Source organism: Zalophus californianus, chromosome 17 (genome assembly GCF_009762305.2).
Source record: "Zalophus californianus isolate mZalCal1 chromosome 17, mZalCal1.pri.v2, whole genome shotgun sequence".
NCBI lineage: Eukaryota > Metazoa > Chordata > Mammalia > Carnivora > Otariidae > Zalophus > Zalophus californianus.
This window is the reverse complement of record NC_045611.1, coordinates 18769850-18789016: the sequence shown is the minus strand read 5'-3', so window position 1 is coordinate 18789016 and position 19167 is coordinate 18769850. Positions and strand designations below refer to the sequence as shown.

At 42.4% G+C, this 19167-nt stretch overlaps 2 protein-coding genes across 3 annotated transcripts in view; both read left to right on the top strand.

The window, feature by feature from the left end:
* Positions 1–7186, top strand: part of CBFB (core-binding factor subunit beta) — a 56149-nt gene extending 48963 nt beyond the window's left edge. The window contains 1 exon segment of the mRNA XM_027618791.2: positions 4925–7186. Within this exon segment, the coding sequence (XP_027474592.1) occupies positions 4925–4993 (69 nt within the window). The 3' untranslated portion in view covers positions 4994–7186.
* Positions 7187–15917: 8731 nt separating this feature from the next.
* Positions 15918–19167, top strand: part of C17H16orf70 (chromosome 17 C16orf70 homolog) — a 29565-nt gene continuing 26315 nt past the window's right edge. Inside the window, exons 1-2 of one of the 2 annotated variants that reach the window (XM_027618252.2) lie at positions 15918–16035; positions 16156–16250. In XM_027618252.2, the coding sequence (XP_027474053.1) occupies positions 16187–16250 (64 nt within the window). In that variant the 5' untranslated portion in view covers positions 15918–16035; positions 16156–16186. Of the gene's footprint in view, positions 16251–19167 lie in introns of both variants that reach the window. The other variant, XM_027618251.2, reaches the window with a different exon arrangement.

Genomic DNA, 19167 nt, shown 5'->3' with positions numbered 1-19167 from the left:
GTGGTAGAGCCATCCCAGTCTACATCTGGAAATGTAGATTATTTGCACTATCTTTTTTATTTTGAAATAACACTTTATATGTAAAGTTTTCCTGAAGTTGTATACTTTATAAGAACTATATTTTTTGACATGCCTGTTAGACCAGCTCTTGCAGTCTCCGTACCTGACAGGTGTTTATGATTGTCTGCTGACCTGGTTTTTACCTTTTTGCATTTGGAGAAAGGACACTCCCTTCTGTCATATTAGGACTTAAAATTTCTGCTTTGTGACTCCTCCAGCTTTAGCAGTTGTGACCAGCTAATGATGAAACCTTGGGGAATCACTTAACCTTCTTGGCTTCGGGCTCACAGTGTGTAAGATTAGAGTTGAGCTAAATCTCTTATGTACTTTGCCACTCTAAAATTCTGTAATTCTGTGCTCTGACATTTAGTCAAGCGTCAGACATAAAGTGTAAGGACAGTGTTTGAACATAGTATATTATACTCAGTAAGTTGGAGCTATTTTTAAGTATTAGAACATTTTCTCGTGAAGAGTTTTCAACAGTTTGATAATCTTGATAACAAAAGAATGGAAATCAACCAAAAGAAGTTTTATTCATTTTCATTTGGGCATCCCTGCTCTTGGCTACTTCTGCACAGCCCTGACCAGGAGTGCCGGGTGACTGTTTTTGTCACTCTATTTTGGGCTCATCTCATGACTGCCTCCTCAAAACTGGATTTGCCATGTTTCTGGACAATAGTATATTGAAAGAAAGAAAGAAAACAGGAGCAACTGGTAGTAAGAGGTCTGTAGTAAAATGTCTAGATTAGGGGCACCTGGGTGGCTCAGTCTGTTGGGCATTTGCCCTCTGCTCAGGTCATGATCTCAGGGTCCTGGGATCGAGTCCCGCATCGGGCTCCTTGCTCAGTGGGGAGCCTGCTTCTCTCCCTCTGCCTGCCACTCCCCCTGCTTGTGCTCTCTCTCTGACAAATAAATATAATCTTTAAAATATATATATTTATAAAGAATTAATCTAGATATTTTAAAAAAGATTTTATTTATTTGAGAGAGAGAGCAAGACAGCACAAGCAGGGGGAGTGGCAGAGGGAGAGGGAGAAGCAGGCTCCCAGCTGAGCAGGGAGCCCAGATGTGGGGCTCGATCCTAGGATCCTGGGATCATGACCTGAGCTGAAGGCAGATGCTTACCGACTAAGCCACCCAGGCGTCCCAAATTCTTTATAAATATTAAAAACAGATTTATATTCTGAACAGGCTTGTGGGTGTCTGCTTTATATTAAACCCCTATTCTGAAATAGCTGTTAATAAGTTAGAATCAAGGGCCCATGTGGATTGACAGAGGAAAATAAACTAGAAATCATGGACTTTATGCTTTTCTAATAATCAGGTTCAAAGAGTTTCTTAGCCACCATCTAGTCTAGCCAATTACTCAGAATTCCTTCTAAAACATCTTGCTTTCGTTAGAAAGATCATCCAGTTGCTGAATACAAGTCCTGTGGAAGCTATTTCACTGAACCTAAGTCTGTTTCTGTGTTTGTTTCCTTCATGTGACAATCTGTACATCTTCCCTCCGAACAGTAAATTTCCTCCCAGTCTCCCAGCTCTTATTCCTCCCTCTTCTGCTCTCACCCTCCGTTGAAGTCCTTCCCCAGCTCTCTCATTTGTCGTATTTTTGTTTTTCCTTCACAGTGTCTTCCATTACATCTTCCTAATTCCTTCTTCACAGTGTAAATAAACTGCAAACACAAGTAAATAACAAGACTTTACTCTTCTCTATGCCTTTACCAAAATACATTTTAAACAAATAAACCCATAGCAACTTTGGCACAGCCATGAACAGAAGGGAGAACTCCAGCTGCTGATTACTACTTATGAAGGCCATCGCTCACTTGAAGTCATCTCATTATTATTTTTTTTAAAGATTTTATTTATTTGACACACAGAGAGAGCGAGAGAGAGAGAGAGGGAGAGAGCACAAGCAGGGGGAGCGGCAGGCAGAGGGAGAAGCAGGCTTCCTGCATGAGCAGGGAGCCCGATGTGGGGCTCGATCCCAGGACCCTGGGATCATGACCTGAGCCGAAGGCAGCGGTTTAACCAACTGAGCCACCCAGGCGCCCCTCATCCCATTATTATTAAAGTAATTTGAAAATTACTCTTATCCCAAGACAAAAGCTGAAATATCCTTTTGACAAAATATTATTGGTAGGTTAATAGTGTTTTGTAAATATATAAATAGGATTGATTTTTCTCAGTGTTTCTTCATTGCTCAGCCCCTTTCTAATCTTCATTGACTGAACCCAGATGCTTATATCACCATCTGTGATTTTGCAGAATTGATCTGTCCTTATACTACATTTAGCATTGATTTTGTATGGAACTTAAAGTGTTTTTTTTTGTTTTTGGGTGGGTGGTTGTTTTTTGGTTTTGTTTTTGGGGTGGGTTTTCTTTTTTTATGAATATGCATTCCATAGCTTTTTCAGTCCATACCATACAGCATAACTTTAACATGACTAGTAATTGAAAGAAATATGCTAAAATTTAGTTAGTGATCAGTATGCTAATAAAAATAATTAAAATCTGCTAGAGGAATGTATCAAAATTTATAAGAGTACAGAAGTTAGTGTTGGGTTTTACTTGATTTGTTTCAAAGTGAACAAGGCAGTGTCCTTTTTATCTAAACAACATAATGCTCTTGAAAAATGACAACATAGCTGGAGCTTCTCACCAAACTTGATCATGCAGTACAAGTGTGACTTGTTGAGATGTTTCTTTGAAGGTCAAGAATGCTTTTTCTTTTGTTTTGTTTTTTTAAGATTGTAGAGAGTGAGAGAGGGAACACAAGCAGGGGGAGTGGGAGAGGGAGAAGCAGGCTTCCCGCGGAGCAGGGAGCCCGATGCGGAACTCAATCCCAGGACTCTGGGATCATGACCTGAGCCGAAGGCAGACGTTTAACGACTGAGCCACCCAAGCGCCCCAAGAATGCTTTTTCTGTAACAACTGTGTCAGATCTTAAGAACTGAAACCAGAATATTTCGATCTTTGGTTAGATTTGTTTCCGAAAACTGACATAGACAATGAAGAATCACTTGGTGATTATAATACACGATTCCATTTAGCTAAAGATTGCACAGGTGATTTCACGGTGGTCTCAATTACTGGCAGGTATATATATCTATTATCAGAGGTGACTACAGACAAGATCCCGATGAAGAATGGTTGTGGCGTGGACTTAGGGTTAGGGGTGGAGGCAGTCAGAAGCACTCAGATTCAGGACATTGTTAATGTAGAGCTGTCAGAGCCCACCATTGAGTGTGAGAGAAAGAGATGTTAGGGTGACTTCAAGCTTTTTTGCCTGAACTACTGGTAAAATGGACTCACCATTGTCTAACATAGGAAAACCATTGCTAAAAGAACCAGGATCTGTAAACGATCAGATGCTTGTACTTGACTCCCATTTATAGTCACTAAAGAAAGCTTATGGAAGAAACACTCATTGGAATTTGTAAAGAGACTGAGAATTAATGTTGTATGTGGACCAAAGGGGCACTTGTTTAAAGAAAAACTTCATAGTAGCAGTGTCTCACACAGAACCTGTTAGTTGTTAGATGTTCTCTATTAAAAATTTGCGATCGGTAGTTTAACTGGAAATGTTTATTCTAAAGTGAACTTGAAAACCTCAGTGTCTATAATTGTCAAACCTCTTAGTTGTTAATTTTGTCGTAAAAATACTTCTGGTTATGTAAGTGGATCAAGGACTGCAATTTTTTCCCCCAGTTTTGCTTTTTTTTTTTTAAGGTTTTATCTAAATTTATTAAGAATTGCTCTTGGTTTTTTGGGAGGGTTTTGTTTGTTTTCTAAGAATTGCACTTGCTAAGTAACAAATTTTTGTGTTGTACTCCAGGTCTTTCTTCCCCTCATATTTATGCAATTATGCAATAAAGGTATCTGTAAAGTACAGTCATGTCCATTATTTCTACTTTGGAGAAATAGAACCTGGCCTTTAACTTTTATGTGTATAAACAAAAGCAGTTAAAAATTCTGTTTATTCTTGCTCTTAGATGGTAGCCTCCCTGAAGTGGTTCTTCTTAGTGGAAGCTCTAAGAGCATCCATTTTTGCTTTTGAGACAATACTTTATCCATAATAATGATTTTATTACATGAGGTAGAAGTTTTTATTTAAAACTTGTGTGGCAGAGATGGCATACTGTAAGATGAAATTCGCTACATTTTTCAATCATACCATTAGTAGACGGTGTACTTTTGTGTGACTGTAAAATAAACAGTAGCACCTATGTTATAGGTTGCTGGCAGGGTTTTAAGATTTTATTCATTTATTTATTTATTAGAGAGAGAGCACACAAGCAGAGGGAGGGGCAGGCAGAGGGAGAGAAGCAGGCTCCCCGCTGAGCAAGGAGCCCGATGCAGGACTCGATCCCAGGACCCTGGGATCATGACCTGAGCCAAAGGCAGACAAACCTACTGAGCCACCCAGGCGTCCCGCTGACAGGGTTTTAATTAGTTCATCCATGGAAAGTGCTTAGAACAGTCCCCAGCATATAGTTGGTGCTCAATAAATGTCAGGTACTATTAAAAGGGAAATTTTGATTCTAAGGTGAATGGATGATGTGTTTAACCCTATAGTCCAAGAACTATAAATGTAGATTTGTTGTTCTTTTATGTATGGTACATATTTTGATCATGCTCTTTTGAATACAATGAGATTTTTATTCTTGGTTTTAATGGAAACTTCAGCAAAATATGTAATACCTAATTTAAATTGTTCTTTTTCCTCTTACATTTGGAGATAGTGGCTGAAAATTTTTTAGTTGTAAACTTTTTTTTTTAAATGCTACTTTATATTTTATTTATCTAGCACTTTGATTTTCAAAACGTGTTTTGACCCCCAATTATGATTTTGTCGTTGCAGGCAAGAAGACAACAAGACCCTAGTCCTGGTTCCAATTTAGGTGGTGGCGATGACCTCAAACTTCGTTAATTAGCAGCACAGCAGATGTGCCCACCCATCTTTACATATACATTGTTTCTAGTTGGCAGAAATAATCATTAAAAGACCAGAAACTGTGATAACTGGAGGTACTGCGGTCTATTTCTCAACCTTAGGCAGTAACAAGACATCAAAAACTGCCATGGTTTTGCACTATGATTATATAATACCTGCATTTCTAATTTTGTATGCATGTAGCCAGTAATTTGAATTTTTTTCTATGCAAGCTTACCTTGTTGGCATTATTTTAGTTAGTTGAAACTATCCATTTGTAAAGCTCTTTTTTTCCTCCATTTTAATTTAAAAGGTTATGTCATTTAAGAACAAGTCAGGAAATTTAAATTTCTATCAGAGGGTTTTCCCCCTAATCAGTTGTTCTAATTATTTTTGGAATTTTACATGTGTTGGTTACACAGCTTCATTTTAGATAGACACTCGTGGTTATTTGTTTTGTTTCTGTGTTTTTATAGTTTATGGCATTTTAAAACTGCTGATGTGTTTGCATTATTTTAAACAAGCTAAAAACCTAGTAGCATAGAGCTGTCTGCCACAGCCTTTTAACACAAAGTTTACAGTTGTTAAAGTTGCAGTATCCTTTTAAATGTTGATAATCACCTTTTTCTTTTTTCCTTAAACATAAAATGTTTTAATTGGTATTAACTCTAATCTGCCCCAGATCTGTTTTACATTCTGTTCTGTAATCATGAGTTTGTGTGGAGATATTCTCCACAGATGGTAATAATACTCTACTGAAATGCCTAAAGAAGTCGCAGGCTGGCTTCTGTTTTATTCAGGGATTTTTTTTTTTTTAAGTCAATCAGAAAAGGGATACTGGAGCTTCTTCATGTATGTAACAGCATATTAAACTGGAGACAGTGACGAATCAGCTACCAAGGTAATATTGTATTAAAATCATGTTTAAGATAGCTGCTTTTATGTGTATTTTATAATGCATGCTTTTGTAAAAACAATGCTGGGTGATGAAAAATGAGTCTTAGAAAATGTTCATCTGTGCAGAGGATACATTTTCTTCATTAATTACTCTGGAAAAAAACTCACAGGTTATATATATGGTATTTTCCAAAAGGACTATTAATAGAACCTTTTGAGATGAATTAGTATGAGAATATTTTTTAAATAGGCTCACTGTCAAATTGGATGCAACTTTTTTTTTTAAATACAAGACTGGAAAAAAGTGCTAAGTCATTTGGCACCTCCTTACAAATATTTTTCATGTCACATTCATTAAATGTTACTACATTTCTGAATTTTTGCAAAAATGTATTTTATCATAATAAAATGGCATTATTTTAAAGAGTTTGAAAAACTGACATGGTCAATTCAGAAGAGAAACTGAAGTCTGAATAAGGTCATTGCATTTAAAACACACACACACACACACACACACACACACATATATACTTGACTGATGAGGGAGGTGTGACTTTCATTGTATATAGGTCTTATAATTCACAAACATATCCTGTATCTCAGAATAAAAATATTTGTTATATATTTGAAGTCATGCATGGTAAGGAGTGTGTTTAAATTGTTATAAACAATAATGCATCATTAAAGACCATGCTGATCTTGTGTAACTAAGTACTATGAATGAATTTGGTTGGTATTTAGTGTTGTGCAGCTCACATGTTTACACACTCAGTGCCCTAACTTCCCCTGAGGGAATCGCCTTTTAAGTGGCCCTTAAAGTGGTGTTTTAAGGTTCCTTTATCACAAAGCTCCTTGGTTTTTGACTTCTGCACTTAATTTTTTTAATAACATGATGATGATGGTACATGTTTCTCTATTGCTTCTAGCTAAGGGCTTTCATTCCACCAGTAACTAAGATCAAATGTTATTAAATGTTCATATTGCCATCCTTCTGTAAATACTCGATTTTTCTTGTCATTCAGCTCAATGCTGCTTCCGTCTTTCTTAATGCTGGCATTAAGATCATGAGCCCCTTTTCTCCAGTAGTGCAGGCTTTGAAAACTTTATTAAGTTATTGATGCAATTTGATATTTTTCCATAATCTATATTTAAGCAAAATTACATCATTGCATCATCTTTTCTAAATTCATCTCCATTAAAACTTGCCTTAAGCTACCAGATTGCTTTTGCCACCATTAGCCATACTGTATGTTTGTATGTTTCATTTACTTTCACAATAAACTTCTGTGTAGTGAAAAAAAGGTCTTGGTTCTTCATTAACATAACCCAACAATTTCTGTTCTGGTGCTCATTATGATATGAGAATTGACTTTTTTGTTTCTAAAATGTTCTTTCATTTTTTTTTTTTAACCTTAAAAAAAACAACAGTGGCATCTAGTGGTCATTTCTGCTAATTCCAAAGAAAACCTTTAATGTAAATATCACAATATCAAACATACTTAGGACTTGGGCTTCTGGGTGGCACAGTAGGTTGAGTGTCTGACTCTTGGTTTCAGCTCAGGTAGTGATCTCAGGGTTGTGATCAAGCCCTGCGCCGGACCCCGTGCTCAGCACGGAGTGAGCTTGGGATTCTCTCTCCCTCTCCTTCTGCCCCTCCTGCTCATGCTTTCTCTCTCTCTCTCAAATAAGTAAATTAAAAAAAAAAAAAGAGAGAGAAGAAAACATACTTAGGATTTTCCTTGGCATTTTTCCTATACCAGCCTTTTACTTTAGAAACATGCCTTAAGCTTGATTCATAATGAAAAAATTTACTTAATCACCACATTTACTGCAAATAACAAATACAAATGGTGAATTGGCACCATTAAGCAAAATTCCAGAGAATAAGATTCATACTCTGAGGGTTAATTTCACAAGTTGTTTCAGCAATAGCATCATGGTTTTAGTAAGTATATCATTTCTAGAAACAGGTATTTGGATATGCTAGTTTGGGGCTGCTTGGGAAAACAAATATCTTAATTGATTTATGCCTTATTTGGCAATGGGGAGCTTTTTCAAGCTATAAGCCCTTGTATGAATTATCCATTACTGGATAACACATTGCTCCAAAGCCTAGCAGCCTAAAAAGTAAACATCATCTCACAGTTTCTGTGGGTCAGAAATCTGGAAGAATCTAAGTTCAGTGGTCTGGTCCAGGGTCTCTCCTGAGGTTAGAGTCAGGTTGTCAGCCCAGGCTACAGTCATCTCAAAGCTTGACTGTGGCTGAAAGACCCTCTTCTAAGCCCACTCGATTGGTCATTGACTGGCCAGTTTTTCAGAGACCATTTGGTGAAAGCCCTTGATTTCTTTTTCTTTTTTTTTTTTTTTTTAAAGATCCTATTTATTTAATTGACAGAGCAAGAGACACACACACAGCAAGAGCAGGAACACAAGCAGTGGGAGAGGGGGAAGCAGGCCTCCTGCCGAGCAGGGAGCCCGATGTGGGGCTCGATCCCAGGACCCCAGGATCATGACCTGAGCCGAAGGCAGTCGCTTAACCGACTGAGCCACCCAGGCACCCCAGCCCTTGATTTCTTGCCAGGTTTTGGAATGGAGACCCTCAGCTTCTTGCCATGTGGGTGTCTCCATAGGGCAGCTCACAGCTTGGCAGCTGGCTTTCCCTAGAGCTAGTGATTCAAGATGGAAGCCACAGTCTTTTTAAAAACCTTGGGTTGGGGTGCCTGGGTGGCTCAGTCAAGATAAGTGTCTGACTTAGGTTCAGGTCATGATCTCAGGGTGCGGAGATGGAGCACTGCCCCCCCCCCCACCTTGGGCTCCATGCTTAGCAGGGATTGTTCCTTTTCCTCTCCCTCTGCCCCTCCCCCTGCCCGTGCTGTCTCTCTCTGAAATGAAATCTTTTTTTTTTCTTTAAAGATTTTATTTATTTGAGAGAGAGAGCATGAGAGGGAAGAGGGTCAGAGGGAGAAGCAGACTCCCCGCTGAGCAGGAAGCCCGATGCAGGACTCGATCCCGGAACTCCAGGATCATGACCTGAGCCGAAGGCAGTCGCCTAATCAGGCACCCATAAGATTTTTTTTTATTTATCTGACAGAGACACAGCAAGAGAGGGAACACAAGCAAGGGGAGTGGGAGAGGGAGAAAGCAGGCTTCCCGCCAAGCAGGGAGCCCAATGCGGGGCTTGATCCCAGGACCCCGGGATCATGACCTGAGCCGAAGGCAGACACTTAACGACTGAGCCACCTAGGCACCCCTGAAATAAATGAACTCAAAAAAAAAAAAAAAAAACCTAATCTCAGGGTGCCATATTCTATGTTAGAAGTGAGTCACAGGGTCAGGCCCACACCCAAATGGAGGAGTATTAAGCTTCATCTCTTCAAGGGTGGTGTGTCAGAGGGGTTGTGGACATATTTTTAAAACCACCACAGCACACTGCCACATCTGTGTGTGTGTATTTACAAGACAACATTGGTGTTTTGATCTCCCAGTATTTGTCTTTTGCAGGCATATTTCAAGGCATGATTACCCCTAGATAGCATCAGTTCTTTTCTTACAGCACCACCACATGTACATACATGGCATTTTTTAAAAAGATTTTATTTTTGGGCGCCTGGGTGGCTCAGTTGGTTGGGTCAGCTCAGGTCATGATCCTGGAGTCCCGGGATCGAGTCCCGCATCGGGCTCCCTGCTCAGCGGGGAGTCTGCTTCTCCCTCTGACCTTCTTCCCTCTCATGCTCTCTGTCTCTCATTCTCTCTCTCTCAAATAAATAAATAAATCTTGAAAAGATTTTATTTATTTGAGTGCGTGAGCTAGTGTGAGTGGTGGAGGGAGAGGGAGAAGCAGACTCCCCACTGAGCAGGGAGCCTGACATGGGGCTCCATCCCAGGACCCTGGCATCATGACCTGAGCCAAAGGCAGATGCCCAACCGACTGAGCCACCCAGGTGCCATATATGGCATTTCAAAACTGTGTCAAGGCCAGAAAATTAAAATTGTAGGGTGGGATCATGGGTGGAAATGGTAGTTTGGTTCTTTTCAATATAGGATACTTTTAAAACAGTTGCTGTCTTAAGTTAAATCTCAACTTTTGGTTAAAATAATTTAAGCAGGGACACCTGGGTGGCTCAGTCGGTTAAGCAGCTGCCTTCGGCCCGGGTCATGATCCCAGGGTCCTGGGATCGAGTCCCACATTGGGCTCCTTGCTCAGCAGGGAGCCTGCTTCTCCCTCTCTCGCTCTCTTGTGCTCTCTCTGTCAAATAAATAAAATCTAAAAAATAATAATTTAAGCAACTTTGGGGCGCCTGGGTGGTTTAGTCGATTGAGCATCCCACTCTTGATTTTGGCTCAGGTCACCATCTCAGAGTCCTGGAATTGAGCCCCACGTTGTGCTCCACACTGAATGTGGAGCCTGCTTGGGATTCTCTCCCTCTCCCTCTGCCCCACCACCCCCCCATAACTCCCTGCCCTGCTTGTGCTCACTCTCTCAAAAAAAAAAAAAACTTAAGCAACTTAGGGTCATTATTGGCCTTATTTGGATTTCAGAAACATTAGGAAATGTGAGTAGATAAGATACAGAGGGAAATTTTTGATTAGAGAAGATAATCTATATCCACAATGTCTCCAGTATGGTAGATACTAACCACATGTGACTATCAAACACTTGAAATGTGGTGAGTACAACCAGGAAACTGATTTTAAAATTTTAATTTTTATTTTTTTATTTGACAAGTATTTACTGTAAGCCAACTATGTGCAGGGCAGTTTTCTAGACATGAATAAAATGGGTGAAGTTCCTCTCCTAGTGAAGTTTACATCTCCTGGGGAAGATGAACAATTAATAAGTAATTAAGTGGGGTGCCTGGGTGGCTCAGTTGGTTAAGCGACTGCCTTCAGCTCAGGTCATGATCCTGGAGTCCTGGGATCGAGTCCCACGTCAGGCTCCCTGCTCAGCAGGGAGTCTGCTTCTCCCTCTGACCCTCTTCCCTCTCGTGCTATCTCTCATTCTCTCTCTCTCAAATAAATAAATAAAATCTTTAAAAAAAAATAAGTAATTAAGTGGTGAAGTGATAGATGGCTGTGAATTAACTAAAATAGCATCATGGGATAAATAGTGATTAGGTCAAATAAAGGAAGAATTAGGGAAGATGTGACAGGAAGTAACGTTTTTGCTGGGACCTAAACAAGTGAGCCAATCAGGGAAATTTCTAAGGGGTTTTAAGCAGAAGGAGAGCTAAAGGCTAAGGCCTTGATGCTTGACCTTGTAGCTGGAACTACTAGACCTGATTTTTTAAATTTTATATTTAAATTTAAAAGCTGAGGCAGTACTAAATATTTTTCTCTTAAACAAAACTTTGTTCTGGAAGTCTATTTCACTTTAGCCCTTGAAAGTTTAGTGTCTGGGACGCCTGAGTGGCTCAGTCAGTTAAGCATCTGCCTTCGGCTCAGGTCATGATGCCAGGGTCCCGGCTCAGCGGGGAGTCTGTTTCTCCCTTTCTCTCTGCCTGCTGCTCCCTGTGCTTGTGCGCTCTCTCTCTCTCTCTCTCTCTGTCAAATAAATGGATAAAATCTTTTCTAAAAAGGACTGGCTGTTACATAGTACATCTAACCTGGTCTAGGTTGTCAAAAAAGGCTTCCTTAAGGCATTTAAGCTGAAATCTCAAGGATGGAAGGAGACACTACCCGAGCAAAAAGAAGGTGACAAAAGTATTACAGGTAGCCAGGTAAGGGCATGGCAAGTTTGAGATACAGAGCAGTTGAGTAAAACCAAAACATGGAATGCAGAAGGCTGCAGCTGTGGAGAAATATGAAAGGATCAGCAGAGGCCAAGGGGAGGGTCCCGAGCAGTGCTGGATGGACTTCTCAGCCATGTTAAAACACTGGGACTGTTCCCATGGGCAAACAGGAAGCCACTGAGGGGTTGTGAGTTTGAGGGTATGGGTGCTGGAAAAAGCTCACTGTGGTTGGAGAGAAGATGAGAAGCAGAAAGTCAGTCTCATTGATCATACAATGAACCAGTAGAGAGTTTTAAGAATAGCTTAGTGGGCCTGGAGACATTTCAAACCTGAGAAAAAAGTACAGGAGGAATAACTGACGATTTTACTGGTTTTGCTTATCAGGCTGGTTGTGTTGCCTTAAAATTTCATTGACCTGGGGCACCTGGGTGGCTCAGTCATTAAGCGTCTGCCTTCAGCTCAGGTCATGATCCGAGGGTCCTGGGATCGAGCCCCGCGTCGGGCTCCTTGCTCAGCGGGAAGCCTGCTTCTCCATCTCCCACTCCCCCTGCTTGTGTTCCCTCCCTCGCTGTGTCTCTGTGAAATAAATAAATAAAATCTTAAAAAAAAAAAATTTCATTGACTTGAAGACTTAATCTCTTAGTTAACTTTCTACTTGGCTGACTTAGGCATACTGTCACTGGAACATAGCCAACCACGTAGGGGGGCCAAGAAGACAGTGTAATGAAAGGGGCACTAGCTTTTAAAACTCAGAAGAATTTGGGCTCCTGGGTGGCTCAGTTGGTTAAGCGACTGCCTTCGCCTCAGGTCATGATCCTGGAGTCCCGGGATCGAGTCCCACATCGGGCTCCCTGCTGAGCAGGGAGTCTGCTTCTCCCTCTGACCCTACCCCCTCTCATACTCTCTCTCTCATTCTCTCTCTCAAATAAATAAATAAAATCTTTAAAAAAAAAAACTCACAGGAATTTGACACACATGACTTCTTTTTACATATCACTGGACCTAGCAAACCACAGGGCTATTCCCGACTTCACCTGAGAACTGCAATCTTACAAAGAGAATATTTGTGCATAGCACTAATGACTATCATAGGCTGCCCTCTCAATTATTCAATATTTAATTTTACCCTCCTTTCCTCAAGAAAATAGATCTACCATAGGAGACAACCAAGAAGTCCCAAGCACTGAGGTAAAATTGTAGGATATGTCATTATCTGCCCTTAACACAGTCAGTTACAATGGTAGAATAGGAACAGGAAAACCGCAGGAAACACTTCCATTCAGAAAAGGGGAGAATAAAGCCACCGTACTAACAGTTATGAAATGTCACTGGGGAGAGAGACTGAGGGCTTTCTACCCTGAGAGAGGGAAGTATTCTTTGTAAGGCTGATTGGGAGGGACTCCCCAATCCATTGTTTTCCACAACTCTTGGGCCCATTCCTGATTTGCTGGATGAAGTTACCCTTCATCTCTGCTTTCAAACTGGCTGTTGGTTCTTCTCTTGACAAATGCAACCAATAGTAACCATGGTACTAAAATTTTCTTTTCTAAGCTTTTCACCTACGTGAACATTTCCCGCCTTCTAAGCTATCACATGTGACCGTTTTAATAGGATTGGTATCCTTCCAGCCCTCCAATGTCAGTTCCCCCAGCCGTTGTCCTGAGAAACACCATCATCCATTCAGCTACCCGAAGCTGGAAACCTGTGTTTTTATTCTTTAATCTTTTTGCCCCTCATCTTCCACATTCATTCTATAGATCCTGCCAAAGGATTCCATCAATTCTGTCACTATCAGGTTTTTTTAAAAATGTTAGTTACACACAAACCATTTACCTGTAAGTCAAAAACCATTTACCTATAAGTGTTACAAAGCTGTGAGGTATGATCGTTTTACAAATGAGGAAACTGAGACACAGAGAATCTAAGTAACTTGCCCAAGGCACAAAATCATTATATGGCAGAACTAGGATTCAAACTTCCAGTCAACGTGTTTAACCAATGTTAACCTTCAAAATAAGTCTGCCAGTTATTTTACCAGCAAAAATGGGCTTGTTTAGGAATAGAGAATTTTAATCCAGGACAAACAAGATACAGGAAAGCCATAAGTAAACCCCCAGAATAAAGGAGAGGACAGCTCTTATATAGGAAAGGGGGAAGTTGGGAAGGCTATTATAAACAAAAAGTCAATTGGAGTAAAATGGGAGCTCAAAGTATGGTGGCTTTGGCTGGGCTGTTGCCCACAGAGGAGGAAACCTTTCTTCCACCTGGCCAGTCAGTAAACTAGTAGCTATCCTAATATGGATTTACAAGGTACATCTGGTCCTGTTGGGCATGCAATCCACCACCAGGAGTAGGATGTCTGAGCTCCCCCTGCTGGTCTCCTGCTTCCATTCGAAAGTTTACTTTTTTTTTTTTTAAGATCTTATTTATTTAATTTTAGAGAGGGAGAAAGAGCACATGGAGGGACAGAGGGAGAGGGAGAGAATCTCAAGCAGAGATAGGCAAGGCTTGATCTCATGACCCCAGTATATGACCTGAGCCAAAATCAAGAGTCGGCTGCTCAACCGAGACACCCAGGTGCCACCCCCCCCCAGGGAATTTCTTAGGGGCTTTCCCACCCTTGTTCTTCCTGTTGCTTGGATTTTCCAGACTAAACATCCTTTTCATGTTGTTATCCAGTGCGGCTTTCTCTGTTGTCTTTCCTCTCCCACACCCCCACGTGACCTGCCCCAACCTCTTTGTTCACCAGAAATAAGTCCCTCCAAATGTTTTTTGAATATAAGAACCAGTCCTAGTCTGGTTGGATTTGAGTTCAATTCAAACATTGTAGATCAACTAAGATTACTCCTCATCAATATTAGATTTCTTTCCAGGTCTACTCCCATGCTATTTAGGCCAGCTGCCCAACTAACCTATCGTAAACCGATCCCATCCACATATAAGGTAATCTATCCACATCTTTAATGCTTGCCATGCATAGTAAGAAGCAAATGTCCACCTTATCCCCACTCCCTGTATTAGGTATTATTGATATTTTTTTGGTTTATCTTTCCAAAAGGTTCTTTTGGTATGGACAATGTTTCTTCTATTTCTGTTTTACATACTACTATACAGTTTACACCTGGCTTTTTTCTATTAGCACTCCTTCCACATCAGCATACAGGGATATACTTTGCTTTTTAAACGTATTCTATTACATATATCACAGTTCAGTCAGCCACTTCCCTACCGGTGGACATCTCAATGACTCAGTTCTATTGTTTGGTATATGATGCGGCAATGGACATCCTTCTCCGTGTTGTTTTAATGCCAGTAGCAGTGACTTCAAGTTTTGATGGAGCCTCCCAAGTTACATTCCTACCAAACCAGTTCGAGAATTTAGCATGTCATTCTCTCCCCTGCTAAAATCCTTCCTCAGAGGGGAATGTAATGGAAAGAACTTGGATTCTACCACTGAGGACCACAGGCCATTTACCTCTCTGGGCCTCATTTTCTTCACTCATAAAGTGAGGTGGAATCTGACATCTCAGGGTGGTTGTGAGAATCAAGAGTCTGCTTCCATGAAGGCTTGGCTCTAAAAGAGGTCTGGTTCCCTTTTAGTTTTTGAGTGCCCCAGGGTATGGGCCGAAAGCTCAGGCCCAACAGGCTAGAGGAGCCCCTCTTCCGACCTGTAGATAATGAGAATGAGGCACAAAGGGCACCAGACGTTTGGTCAAGACCACACAGTGTTGGGGGCAAAGCTGACCGACCTGAGGCTGAGGGGCTGCCAACGACCTCTGGATACCGGCCCCAGGGGGCTGTGCACATCTGGACTAAGTCAGCTGAGGTCTGGCCTAGCTGCCCCCCATTCTACCTATTCCTCTCCCCCAACTCCCCCCTGTCCCTACGCAAACACTCGAGCACATTCCGCACTCACTTGAATGTCGGTGTCCTCCCTCCCAGCAGGGCCTCAGACGTTGCACCCTCGGAACTCGCCTTTTGCACCAATGAGTGTGAGTGGGGCGTACGTACGTGTAGAGGGCAGACGGATTTGTAGAACACGTCACATTTGTGTGTTGCGTGGTGTGCACATCCTTGTGTGGAGATGTGAAACGTGTGCAGTGGGGTGTGCAAATGTGGTGATTCATGGAGTACAGAGGCCCTGTTCCACCAGCACCCACCCCTCCCGGCGGTACAGTCTGACTTCCCTCAGCCTTCGCCGCGACCTTCACAGCATTTTGCGCGTGCGCGACTCCTCTTTGGGCTCCTCCCCCCACCCCACCCCGCGATTGATATCCCGCCTTCGCCCCGCCCCCGCCACGCTTTACGACCCCGCACGCCAGTTTTGCTGCAGACGCTCCGGCTGCCGCCGCTGCCCCTGCCGCGGAGGCTTTTGCCGGTGAGGTGAGCTGAGCTGAGCTCTGCTGACCTGAGGTGTGTTTTTGGGCTGGTGCCGCCGGCGGCCGAGGAGTAGGTGGGGAACCGGGCCAGCGGGGACGGCAGGTCGGTCGCTGCCTTGTTTCCCCAGCTTCGGTTCCGTCTGCGTTGCTGCAGGGAGGCCGCCCCGGCCCGGCGAGCTGAACCAATGCTGGATCTGGAGGTGGTGCCGGAACGCTCTTTGGGGAACGAGCAATGGGAATTCACGCTGGGTGAGTGTGGGATCCTACTTCAGAACCTTACGCTGCTTCTTACTTACCTCCAGGCCTTTACTGCCTCTGGTCTCTGCCCCTTATTCCCCTGCGCCCGCCGGTCCTCGCCTCTTCGGTCCTCTCGGCTCTTTGGGCTCCGGGCACTAAGTTACCCGTTCCTACCGGCCAGACTCGCTAGTCTGTCGCTGGTTCTGACCTTGACGCCCTCGCCTCACGCCTCAGCAGGGCTCCTTCTGGGGCAGTGGTACAGTAGTAATAATAACAACAATGGCCGACACGCCCAAAACACTTATTCAAGGCCAGACCCTGCTTCTTTGCGTAATTATCTCAAGTATGCCTCCTTGGGGTTTGAGGGTCCATACTGTTGTTTTTTCTATTTCCATTTTACAGACTTAATAGCTAAGAAGTGACTGACACCCTTAAACGCCACAGTAGTCCGTCTCCTTTTGCTTTACTGGGCTGTAGGTTGCCTCGTCCGTAGGGGAAAGCTAGGGTCAGATCCCATAATCACATGTTAGGGATGTGGTCAAGGGAGGTAAGAAGAGTTTGTGTATTAAAGGAACTTGTTACTTGTTTCCTTCTCCTTTTCAGTGTGGTCGCTGTGTGGTGTAATCCTAAACCCAGACCATAGCAGAGAGTTGAAGATTTAATGAAATAAGAGTTCAGGGAAAGTAACATTTAGTTTTTATAAAATGCAGTTTGGCCATTTTGGGGGTTTTGGCCCAGTATTAACTATTCCCAACGTCACTACCTTTATATATACAAATATGTGCATTCAGTGACTCCAGTGTATGTTTACACTTATCCAGCACTAGGAAAAGGGGGGTGTGGAGCAGGTGTTGGTGCTCTTTATGCAGACTTAAACTTTTGTCCCACTAATTTGGGCTACTGGACTGAGTGACCTGCTCCTTTGGGTCATTAACTCATCGTTGAATCTGGAAGACTTGTCAGTGGAGACAGGCTAGATGAGAAACTGCACAATAGATCCTGGTAGGACCCTGCTTGTGCTCAGTGTCTCCATGAACTAACTGAACTACAAGCCTCTGGGTTATAGAAGCCAGTTTTATAGAGAGGTCTTAGCCAGTTCCTCTCATAATTTACACCACTCCTGCAGAGTTCTTCCCAAAATTTTAGCTGGTATGAAAAACACTTTGGCCTCTTGTGAAGCACCAAGAGCTTCATTGGGAGGCCAGTAATACATTTGCCTTCAGACCCATTCATATGCTGATGCTGTTTGCCTTCTATTTAAGAAAGAACCTCCCCTACCCACAGCTTCTCATACCAGTACTTCACAGGGCAGAGAGAACCACAACCATAACTTCAAACTGTGCTTGATGGTGCATGCATGTAGTTTGTGAATCTCAGTGTTACAGAGCCTCTTGGCCAAAAGTAATGATTAGAATGTCATTTGAGGGGTGGGTGGCTGGCTTAGTCGGTAGAGCATGCAACTCTTGATCTCGGGAGCTGGGAGTTCCAGCCCCACATTGGGGGTAGAGTTTACTTAAAAATAAAAAGAATGTCAGTTGAGGCCAGGATTTCCCAAAAAAGCTGGGTGGAAGAGCAAGTCTTCTTCTGTCACCTGTTGTTTAGATACCTTAACCCCCACTCCTAACTTTGCCAGTTTCCAGGAATCAAGGGTTTGGGTAGTTCTTTCAAACTGTTTAAACATCTAAATGGCAACAACAGTGAAAAGAGCATTTCCGTACACCGGCCCAGAATTGAACTTTGAGGGAAGCCTCATAGAGGTGGCTTGGCCTTGATGATTCTCTGGTGGGTCTTAAAAATCAGCCTGGTTCTGTTGGTAAAGCATGTGACTCTTGATCTTAGGGTTGTAGGTTCAAGCTCCACTTTGGGTGTAGAGATTACTTAAAAATAAAATCTTTAAAAAAAAATCTGCAGTTTTAAAGCGTGTCTGCCTGAAAGATGACAGTTATTTTGTCTGCCTGAAAGATGACAGTTATTTTAATTTCCTCAAGCTTTTTTAAAAAAAGAAAGAAAAAGATTTTTTTCTTCTCTCTCAGTCTTCTCCCCAACCGTCAACACATGTAAACTGCAATAGGGGCTGATAGGTAGGGATAGATCTAAGAAGTGGATCTATGCTTTAGAATTACATTCCTAGGCTAGAGAACTAGGCAGTGCTTAACTAAAGTCACCACAACCCTGTAAGGTAATCTCCATTTGCCACACGAGGAGCAGGCTCAGAAAGGTAGAGATGATGAAAAGTAGGTACCTGAACAGGGAAATCCTTCTTCCCACTGCTCTGCCCTTCTGAGGATTGGCTCAGCTTTGTCTCTGTTCTTTTTGGAATCTGCAAATGCAGATGCTTCTAGCCCTTGCCATCATCTGCCTGGCATCACAGTGGGGAGTTGCATCCAGCTTCTTCCTTCCTTCCTGACCTTTGTGTCATGTTGGGAGATGAGGGAAATGCCAACAACACGGACAGGAAAACCTAGGCAAAGAGGAATCTCTGAGAATGCCACTGATGGCTTGACTAGTGGTGGAATAAAGGCAGTACAAACTTGAAACGTTTTCAGTAAGACTTGGAGAATGTATTGGTGTGGAGGCATGTGTCTGAACTGTTATAAACTGAAGGCTCACTCCATTTAAGGCGGCATATAGACCTCTGTGGACTCTGCTTACAAACATCAAAAATTGGGGGCCCCTGGGTGGCTCAGTCGTTAGGCGTCTGCCTTCGGCTCGGGTCATGGTCCCAGGACCCTGGGATCGAGCCCCGCTTCGGGCTCCCTGCTGCGTGAGAAGCCTGCTTCTCCCTCTCCCACCGCCCCTGCTTGTGTTCCCTCTCTCACTATGTCAAATAAATAAATAAAATCTAGAAAAAAACAGACAAACATCAAAAATTGAATAAGAAATGGTCATATACCCTGAAGAGTTTAGTGTGAGGAAAGGGTTATAGAAA